The sequence below is a fragment of the Simochromis diagramma genome, unplaced genomic scaffold, assembly GCF_900408965.1.
Source record: "Simochromis diagramma unplaced genomic scaffold, fSimDia1.1 OVJJ01000802.1, whole genome shotgun sequence".
Classification (NCBI taxonomy): domain Eukaryota; kingdom Metazoa; phylum Chordata; class Actinopteri; order Cichliformes; family Cichlidae; genus Simochromis; species Simochromis diagramma.
The window spans coordinates 3,087,548-3,098,160 of NW_024387492.1; the positions used below are offsets into that span (position 1 = coordinate 3,087,548).

Consider the following 10,613-nt stretch of genomic DNA (forward strand, 5'->3'; position numbering starts at 1 on the left):
CTGAGCAAACACAAATATAAAGTCATTTTTCTGCCACTTTGTAACTCAGCATAACTCGGTTAACCGGAGCTGTCAGTCAGGAAGGTTGCGTGTGTGCCGTTGCTGTTAGAGTGACCATCAAAAGGCCAGTTCCTCCCTTGGTTTCCGGCCCGTAACTGTCAAAAGTCAGTCAGTCAATTAGCACAAGCAGCACTTCAGTTTCTAAAGCAGAAGCTCTTGCATGCTTGTGGGGCTGATTTATGTGCTTACATGCTTTTTTCTTCTACATGCAGCGATGCATGTGTGTATAGCACTATAGTATAATATAGGCTTAACACACACAAAAATCAGGCAAATAAAGGAGATGGAGTATTTTATTTTTATGTATTTATTTATGTATTTGTTTTGCAAGCAGAAAGCGATCCAACCGGTCGCAATTAAGTGGTCTGCCTGTAAGAGAAACAGGCAGAACTAAGTTAGCGATCAAGCTTGTAACACCTGCAGAACAATCCTGCACAAGTACAACAGATATCATAAAGATTTAACAAATAACTCGTGGAGTTTGATTTGTCTTGTACACAAAGTAAAGACTAAAATGTGTGTAACAGATTAAAAATCTTCATTATTGGTATCAACTGTGTTATCTTCCCCAGAAATGTCAGTTTCCAGAAATTAAAAGTAATTTATAGCCCCAAAAAGTGATTAACAACAAACTCAAGCCAAGATTTCTTTTTTTTTTAAAGAGAGCAAAAAAGAAAAAGAATCCGATGCCTATTCCGAAGTATTACCCTGGATCCTGTCAGGGAAAAACTGACACAGGCACATTTCACAGTGAATGGCACTTCTCTTCCACCACACTGGTCAGATCACTCAGAGCAACATAACAGTACACATCTACCAGGCCTCCTCTGATCTCTCCCAGGAAGGAGACAACACTTTCATATCAATACCCTGTCATCTCACAATGTGGCATCTTCCCCTTTGAAGGTACAGTAGCGTTGTTGCTGTTGCTCAGATGTGAAACTCTTTCTTAGCTTTTATCATCCTGTTTTTTGGGCAAGGAGGAGAGTAGTGGGAGATGAAGGAAACAATTTCTTTTTAACTTGGACCCACCAAAGTGGAAAGAAACAGCGTGTTGACAGGTGTGTGAAAGGAGTGCTGCTGGGTCAACTGGGGAACTTCAGAGACCAGTTTAGAAGGCTTAACAAAAGTCTCTCAAAAGAGTGGGCTAGTCTTTCTGGCAGAAGAGCAACTACACTCATGTACCAATCAGAAGTTAGCACTGAAGGCTAGTTTCTAAGAATAGCTGATTTATTTATTTATTTATTTTTACCAAAGATTACTATTTGAGAAAAAAAAACATGCTGGTGCCAGAAGAGACAGAAGCCGGAGAGATTTACTCCTTGTCCTGAATTACCAGCCAGCTGTAAACTACAAGTCCCATTCCACAGCAGGAGGATCACTCCTCCCATTAGCCTTGGCAAAGAGCCGACCACAAATGTGGGAGCCGTGGTCGTCGGGAGGCCCGGTTAGGACGAGACCCTCTGTCACTCACTGCGACACTTGTCATAAAATCATTGTATTGCCATCAATCCGGGGACCTAACCACCACCACAGCAGATGGAGGCCCAGCAGGAAGACAGGGGGCCGTGCCCTGAGCCTCAGCCCCACACAGAGTGCACACGGCAGGGGTAAGCAGGGCCACAACTACAGGGGAGCCCCAGACCTTAAACTGGACCTCCCGTGGATACACCTCTGGATTGAGTCCTAATGTTGTCCTTGATTAATTACAGACAAATGCAAGTGAGGGAAAAACAGGCTCGCTTTTAACTTCAGTCAGATCAGACACCTATTTAAAAACATATCAGATCATCAGCGATTAGTCTGGATCACAATTGTAGATATTAGGAAATACATCAAGGTCTAAACAGTGGCCACACAGAGCCCTCACAAATTTTAACACGAAAACAGTGATAAACGCGGTGAGCAAAGAATAAACATGCCTTGCCTCCCCTGAATAAGGATATGTAATGATATTCATAAAGAGACCACCTACTGAGAGTGCAGAAAAAACTGTTCCTTAGCAACAACATACACACTCTTACAAGCCATATCTTGGGAAATTTTGACCGGATTGGGATGCAAACAACAGAAAACCTTTAACTAGGCCATGTTATGAGACAGCTCCCTATGGATGAGTATCTCAGTGTCTCGCCTGGCACAAATCTTCCCCCAAAACGATACATATTGCATATCAACAAAAGACAGTAAAGAGAAAAAGAGCCAGCTCGTGGTATTTTTGCAAAATCAAAATCTCGGCCCGTTTTTAGTCCCGTTCAATTTTTACTTGAGCGATTACAAATCATACCATTAACGTTCCAACATCCATTATGACTAAATGTCAAAAAGAACAAAAGTACCTTTTTGAGCTAGCTTTAAAAGAAAAAAAAAATCACACATGATAATTTTACAAGTTGTCACACAACGGATACTTTGTGCTCTCAAATGGTCACAAAGTGGTCAGCCTCACTTTTTAAGCCCTGTTCTCCCTCAATCACTCGGAATCAGTTTCATATCATCAGCTGAACGCCGCAAATGTCGCATTTGGTGTAGAAATGAGAGAAATCTATTCAATGCAAGTGAAAGTATGAAACTCCAAAGCCTATGAGGGATTGAAAGCTTCTTTTTGTTTTGTTTTTTCCCACTTTTTCCTTTTTCTGGCAATACTAAATTCTTAAGCATAGTTCTATTAGCCTCTTTATCCAAATATATTACAGCCCAATAATAAGTGATGTTTGTTTGTCCCTGTCATTAATTGCAGTTAATCAAAGACAGCAGATGACTTAAAAGCACCACTTAGCAAAGAGCTGGAAGAGGTCAACAGACAAAACACTTTCCTCTGGGAGCAGGGCTTCCAGGAAAAAAGAAAAAAGAAACGATAAATTATTTTTAAATGCACAACATAATAGATCACCACCCCCAATGTATTAATTAGCACCTCACTACTATTATCTGGTCTCCAAATCGACACACTAAAGTGAAAAATGCAAGCATTCGGATTCTTTAATTTCCTTCCTCAAAGTGCAGAATATTCGCAGAGATAACTGAATCCAAAGCTGCTCCCATAACTCTAATCTGCAGCATTTTTTTTCTTTATCAGCCACTGACTGGCGTCTGAAAAGTTGATCTGTGCACACATTGCTTCACTGCAGTTGAGTAGAAAGGCTTCATTGCCCTCTTGTGGTAAAGAGATGAAATTCATCTTGTAAGTGTAGCTTTCAACAGGACTTCCATGAACCTCACAAAAGCTGCTATGTTATGTGATTTTTGGCACATGGAAGACATGAACTGGGGGAAACTAGGGAGAGGTTTCTGTTCATTCGTGTTCTTCTGTACCTGGGGGCTGTAAGGCTGACGGCGGGTTTTGCAAATGCAGAAGGTCCAGCGACGTGGCCACCTTAAGGGACGTTGTGAGGCTGGTCGACGGGCAGACTCTGAGAGACAAGGAACAGACTTATTCACAGCATATTAATATCTCCTGACAGTCTAAGAAAACTGATAACAGTCTGATGTCTTTATGTTAAGGTAGGGGTGTCAAACATAGGGCCCGGGGGCCAGTATCAGCCCTTCAAAGACTCCAATGAGGCCCAGTATTTTGTAACAGTATTTTCATAACCTTTAAAGCTTTTCCTATTGATAAAGATCCTCACCCCTTGCCATCCACGCCACACCAAAGTACAAGAATATTTTCTCTGAATTAATTAAAACTTCATAGTCTCAATTACAGGATACTAACTTACTAAGCAGTGATTTACCAAAACCTTTAAATGTTTTTCATGTAGTTTCACCGGTCAGGCCAACTTGCTTAAGTCAGTTTGACACTCCTGGGTTAAGGTAATGTACAATACTACTACAGATTCTAGTAAGTGACATGGCTGAGTGTCTAATCCACCTTAAAACCAAATTTTTTTTTGACTTTTTTACCACTTAAGAAAGCAAAACAAAAAAAGAAAACCAATCTAACATCCAAGACAAGCAATTTGGATGGATGATTGAGCAAACCTTGTCATCTTTGAATTTTTTGGATGGTGTCTCAGATCTATGGAGTAGTTTTCTCTTTGTCGTGTCCTGTTTGTCAGCGCTGACAGGTGAGACGGGACGAGGCGGCTCAGTTTCAGAGGTTTGGAGAGCTTTCTGCTGTGGCTCATAAATGAGGTCTTCCCTCCTTAGGCATGCGACTGATAAGGACATCCCTTCATCATATATGTTAGAGCTCCTGGCCAGGCTGTTGACTGCAACAAAATAAAAACACATTTTATAATTTCAGGAATTACTTTTTTCTAATTAAAAAAAAAAAAAGAAAAACTTACTGATATTAGTGAAAGTTTTGAAGCTGCGCTCTAGATTATTTTTGCATCTTTCAGAGTATTTCACATTTAAGACAAGTCCAATGAGCCACATTGTGCTCTGTCCATCTCTAAACCAGACAGAAAAACAGGCACGAGTTAGCAAAGACAACGCTACTCGTAAACACGGTTTAAACGTAACCAGAACATCGCTTGTGTTTACTTTTTATTCGCTGTTCTGAGCCCAGGAAAGGCGTGTGGGTGAACATGGGCCAAGGAGACCGGTTCGTTTCTCTCCAAAGCTGACACCAGTAATCTGATTTTCGACTCCACGAGGCCAACCCTGCCAGAGCGAACAACACAGAGTTTTCAGAAAGAGGACAGCGCTACAGCAGTCGGGAATGAAATATTAAACAGTTTTCAGCCTTTAAGAGAAGTGCTGGAACACATAAGAAGGATTCATACCCAAAGTCATGAGATGTTCCAGTTTTGCTTTGCGCTATGTACTCACCATTCGAGACGCTTCTCTTCTGTAGTATAAGATGCTTCCAACACAGCGTAGTGCCTTGAAACATGAGACAGAACAATGGCGATAGGCTCCACACATGCTGGAATCGTACATTAATCATGCTTCCTGTTTTTGAAGCTGATTGACTGTCTAATCAATATTTAAAGCAAGTCAGGCAGTGTAACAGGACAGTGGGTAACAACGCTGTACACATAACAGAGAGAATACTGACGCACTGATGATTTCCCCTTTACTGCACTCGGTGTAGGCCTTGCAACAAACAAGCAAAACCACACTTTAAAGCAACAGCTGATGATTACACCATTAACCTTTTATTTGCCATTTTATTAAGTAACCCAGAAGATCAGAACACACGGTGAATTTATTCAGACAGGACGATGTAAGTGCAGCAGAAATGATAGAAGCTACAGATTCCACAAGAGTTTAGAGAAAGCATTAAAGAATCAGAGAATATCAGGAGCTCAAAAATGACTCAAACCGTCCAGCAGCTCATATAGCGATGAATAAATGAGAAACTACTACAAATACCCCAACAGGTTTCAGTTTATATTTGAATCATGGACAGAAAACAGCAAAATCTGTTCAACAAACCCACCACTCCACCATTATGCAAATGTATGTCTGAAGCAGCATACCAAGAGTTTAGAAAGCAAACAAATAATTTAAAATCCCCACAAAAACTGACAGACGATCCGCTTCCTACAAATTACTCAAACAGACTTCACTGAACGCTTTTCAATTCATGACAGCAAACAGCCAAACTTGTCCAACCACAGTTCAGTAAAGTCAGGTACAAAAGTAAATTCGTCACAGTATCAGGCAAAAGCTGATCCACTTTTTACATTTAACCAATCAGGTTTCCTGTATATAAATTGAATAACAGCAGTGCATTTTCTGTACAATCATCGTACAGTCGGCATCCCAGACATTTTCCAAAAAGAATAACATAAGACAGCCCGGCTTAACCACCCACTTTAAATTTACACAGCACATAGAGTAAGATTACAATGTGTGCACAAAACATTCAGGGTCGCGGGGGGCGCTGGAGCCTATCCCAGCTGTCATAGGGCGAAAGGCGGGGTACACCCTGGACAGGTCGCCAGTCTGTCGCAGGGCCAACACACAGGGACAGACAACCATTCGCACTCACATTCACACCTAGTGGCAATTTGGATTATTCAATTAACCTATCCCCACAAGCTGCATGTCTTTGGACGGTGGGAGGAAGCCGGAGTACCGGAGGGATCCCACGCAAACACGGGGAGAACATGCAAACTCCACACAGAAAGACCCCGGCCTGATGGTGGAATTGAACTCAGGACCTTCTTGCTGTGCGGCAACAGTGCTAACCACCGTGCCACCGCGCTGCCCTTAGCTGTTAATTTCATTTAATTTATTAATATTACAATTTAAAAAGTCAAACATCATCAAATACAACGCTCTTTTCTTTGTCAAAGTACAAATGAACAATCAGAAAACACGAGTGCAAAACATCGATGTGTGGTAAAATATAAGGAAATTGGGGAAGACAGTTGTGTTCTGTGTGTGGCGATGTCGATTTTCATCTTTACATGTCTTAATACATACTGGTACTTTTTGAAAAAGTCAGTTGGTTCAAAGAGTTCAGACCACTTTGCTTTTTTCTGCTCTATTTCCAGGCAGATGGCGTGACCTGTGGATGAGGCAGGAAATAAAAGTGGTTAGAGTCCAGGTATAATTAAACCCCCTCGCTTTGCTTACAGAAGAACATCCCCGATGTTGTGAGTGAAACAGTCTGAACAGTCCAACTCAACTCAGTGAACAGTTTCTTCACATTGGAGCAAACAGAAAGGTTCAAAGACTGTTAAATTACGCTTGTATTTATGGCGCTTATAATCTCTAACCTCGATGAATCTCCTCATTCAAGATGGCAAACGTGGACCGAGAAACACTGACTGAGGTGTTCTGCTGCGGGTACGCTGGGGTGATGATGGGCATTAGGTGATAGCGGTCACATCGATTGACCTGGAAATGCAGAAGCATTTTACTTGTGCTTTTTGAAAATGTTCATTTATTAAACGTCTGGTGGTGGTGACTCCACCAGGTTTTTTTTTAGCTGGGCATACCTTGGTATCCCAAAAAGGAAGGTTGTAGTTGCATTTTTCTACTTCTATCAAGCGGATTGGGATCGGCCACACCCTGAGACAAAACATATGAGAGTTTCACGGCAGCTGATCCTTGTTTGCATTGGGTGTTGACACTTTTTTTTTTTCATCAATGAAATGGGGAAAAAGTGAGACAACTCACCACATGGAGAAGATCTTGAAGAATTTTATCACCAGGGTAGAAGCGGTAGCATTTGGGTACACCTGACAAATCCTGGCTACCATTATGGCCCACGATACACCGCCCAAGAAGCCCAGCTTGTTGGAGTAAATGTTACGCTCTGAAGGGAAACAACAGAGAACATTAGACTTCAGCATCTATATTATTATCTCGAAGCACCCTTTAGGTATTTGATAAGACTTTTATAGTTTGCATTGCTGCTGCTTCCTAATTCTCCTGCTAATTCCTAATACTCAAATTGGTACTTGGACAGGTACTAGTCACTGTGCCACTAAACAATAAATCATGACTTATTTTTCGGCCTGTGGACAGAAGACTACGTCAAAATACTAACAGATGTGTCAGGAGGTAAACTACTCAAGGTCTACATTTTTTATTTCAGAATGTAAGGCGCGTGCTTGAATGAAATGCCAACATGGCTTAACAATATGAATATAAATGTGTAATTATCTTGCAAGTTGAAAGTTCGACTCACGTTTGGCCCATAGTTTGATGGCTCTCAAAGCAACCCTAAAGTTGAGAACATTGGGTACCAGCCTGAGAATCTCTTCTGTAACTCTGTAGCCTACAGACAAGAAATAAAAGTAGAATTTTGTTTTTTTTATTTATTTATTTTTAAGGGGGGAGGCCAAGAAGATCTGTCAGGTGCTAATTAGCAATTTAATGACCAAATTTTAATCTGACACTTACCGTTGAAACTTCTGACACAGCGTGCATCTACGACGTTCTTCACTATGCTGTTATTGAGGAGGTCAAGGTTATCAGGAACGCTCCTCTGAGGCAGCAGAGCGACGACTAAGTCAATCTTTTAGGTAAGACAAACACAAAAACATGATTAAGACAGATACAAAAACACTGAATCATCCTGCATTATTAAAAAATTTGCTCTCTAAACAAATTACCTGTATCCCTTCCCAGGACAGTGTGATGACCGGGACGTAAGCCTCTTCGATGGCCTGAGGACAATGATACCGTCAGCTTGCACAAAATAGCAAAATGTCATTCAACTTTTGTACAATGACTCAGTGATGTGACTGACCTGTATGTCTTTGACCTCCTTCTGAGCTTTCAGCTTTGCAAAGAAGGAGGTGAAGAAGGCTTTTCTCTCAAGGAATCCAGGTCCAACACACAGAGCATCAATATCAGCACCTGTCAAAATGGCACTATTTCAGATAAAAGCAAAGCCAGGAAAAAAGCTAACTACTGTCCTTTCACCGTGTTCTTTCAGAAAGTTAGCACTGAAAGATGCCGTATAATCACAAAGACATGCAACGTTTAATTGCACAACAACATTAAATAATGTCTGGGTAATTACCCTTTGAGTGAACTCCCAGATGATACGAGCCAAATGGGAAGATCTTGCCTCCAACTTTTTCTGTAACCACTTTAGGTACATTCTAAAAATCAAATGACATTACCTATCAAAATAAACCCTGTGCAACTCTCTTTGTTTTTCAGATTTGGAGATTCTTTTTAAAAAAAAAATGCTAGATAAATTCTTACCATTTCTATGCACATTTCTTTGAGCCAATCCCTAAAGAGGGACTCCAGTCTTTTAACAACCCTTTCTCTGCAGGTGAAACAGAGCATTTTTAAATTTCTCCGAAGTGAGGGGTGCTATGCAGTCAACTGCTTGCACTGACTCTTTCTCAAGGTGATGCAACATTAAACAGGGCTGGAAAAACTATGTATAATACCTGTGCTCCAATTCTAAGTTGTTTTCATATACATTGTAGGATTTCATAGTGTCTAACAGTTTTCTGGTCTGGATCAAGTTTTCCTCTTCAGGTAGATCCTCGCTGATTGGACCAGTGAGCCCATAGGTCCTTGGCATGTCTGACCATGTGGGAGCTTGGCTCCTGTTTGGAGTAAAAGGAAAAAGCTAGTGTACTAATGGGAAACCTTAAAAATAAATAACATTATGAAAAAACTAACAATATGCATAAAATGTACTTGCGCCAACTATTTTGTTTCGAAATTTTAAATATGATTCCTTTTAATCCCATAACAAATCCGTAACCATAACAAAGACCGGATAGCAGTGATATATGTGTTTTAGCTAGCTAAATTGCTGAAAAAGCAGCAAAAAAAAAAGGGGGACGCAAGTACTTACAGAAACATTGTTGCACTTGTTTCTTTAGTTGAGTCAGGTATATCTTGCTTGCTTGCTCAAATCAAAACAGCGCTAATAATAACACGCTCCTTGAACATTCCATGTTCAGCAATGAAGGTGAGCCGCAGAAGAACAGTGACACGTGACGTGAGCCCCAGGTATGTATGCTTTTAAAGCTGCATTAAAGTGCACATAAAACACGACAAGTATCAAGGGTAATTTACACAAAAAACACTGTAATAGATAAACAGTAATAATTTAACTCTGTCCGTGAAGCTGGATTTAAGAAATAAGCGTACAAACCTAAAGTTTTTTGAACAGGTTTAGCGCCCTCTTGTGTCAGTACAGAAAGTGACCTCACTGGGTTGGTTGCTGCTTATGGAGTAACATTAGTTATTAGCTAAGCTAACTAATAACAGAACCGTTACTGAGTGGAAAAGAAGGCTGTTATAAATAAAAACAGCCTAAGAGAATCCATTTTATTACCCCTGGCTGCAACAATTTTTTTTGTTAAAAAATAAATAAATAAATAAACAAATAAAGGATCAATATAAAATATTTGAATTTGATATTTAAATATAAGCAAAATATTTGTCTATTACCTGTGGTATTACATAAAAATATTACTTTATTTCAAACGAAGCTCGTTGTTTTGAATACCATTAAGTGTTTAACTATGCATATAACTTATGCAATAAGTCTGAATTAATGAATTAATTGTTAGTTAGTGTGCTTCATTATTATAAGGTTGCTCTAATAAAGCCCCAAAAGCCTCCCGGTAGTACAAAACACTACAGCGAGAGCTCTGACAGGGACAAGAAAGACATATTTCTCCTATACTGACTTCTCTCCATTTGCTCCCTGTTAAATCCAAAATTAAATTTAAAATTTCTTCTCCTTACCTACAAAATCCTAATTAGACCCCATCATGTATTAATAAGCACTATTCAGACTTTTTGTAGCTCTCTCCCCCCCCACACACACATATATGAGGTAAGGAGGTGGTGACCATTAACCCCAGGTCTGCTTTGTAGAACAGGCCTTTCAGGTTTGAGATATTCTGGGTGCATAATGTCACTGCAATGCTACAGCCAAATAATGCGTGAGACCTTTAAATAAAGTAAGCCTACACTAAGATTACGTTTCTTTATTGCGCTGTTTCATAAGGAAAAGAACAACAAAGTTGGTAACTTTAATTGCTGTTTTATTTTAAAGATAAATCTACTTATATTTTGATTATATTTTTGCATGGCCACTGTAATAAGCAGACCAAATGCACAGAATGACTTTAAAACGTTTCGCCTGCAATTTGTTAGGCTAA

At 40.0% G+C, this 10,613-nt stretch overlaps 1 protein-coding gene across 2 annotated transcripts; it reads right to left on the bottom strand.

Moving 5' to 3' along the window:
- Positions 1–370: 370 nt before the first annotated feature.
- LOC120724900 (poly(A) polymerase alpha-like) lies at positions 371–9,664 on the bottom strand. Of its 2 annotated transcripts, XM_040017403.1 has the most exons (18): positions 9,293–9,662; positions 8,877–9,038; positions 8,683–8,749; positions 8,495–8,576; positions 8,219–8,328; positions 8,082–8,135; positions 7,870–7,984; positions 7,655–7,744; positions 7,141–7,279; positions 6,960–7,032; positions 6,738–6,858; positions 6,442–6,526; positions 4,837–4,890; positions 4,549–4,668; positions 4,350–4,456; positions 4,042–4,271; positions 3,376–3,473; positions 371–429 (listed from the first exon to the last, which is right to left on the bottom strand). In XM_040017403.1, the coding sequence occupies exons 1-17, from the start codon at positions 9,298–9,300 to the stop codon at positions 3,438–3,440; spliced, it is 1,653 nt and encodes a 550-aa protein (XP_039873337.1). In that variant the 5' UTR covers positions 9,301–9,662; the 3' UTR covers positions 371–429; positions 3,376–3,437. The 2 variants fall into 2 exon arrangements, with proteins under 2 accessions (XP_039873337.1, XP_039873338.1); XM_040017404.1 differs by lacking the exons at positions 371–429; positions 3,376–3,473; positions 4,350–4,456 and having other exon boundaries at positions 4,125–4,271; positions 9,293–9,664.
- Between the last annotated feature and the right edge of the window lie 949 nt (positions 9,665–10,613).

What these genes read in the sequence shown, in the direction of transcription:
- LOC120724900 (XM_040017403.1), bottom strand. An exon ending in AGGAGGTCAAAGACATACAG is followed by an intron (nt 8,136 to 8,218) that starts GTCAGTCACATC and finishes CATTGTCCTCAG; the next exon opens with GCCATCGAAGAGGCTTACGT. An exon ending in TTCCTTTTTGGGATACCAAG is followed by an intron (nt 6,859 to 6,959) that starts GTATGCCCAGCT and finishes CTGCATTTCCAG; the next exon opens with GTCAATCGATGTGACCGCTA.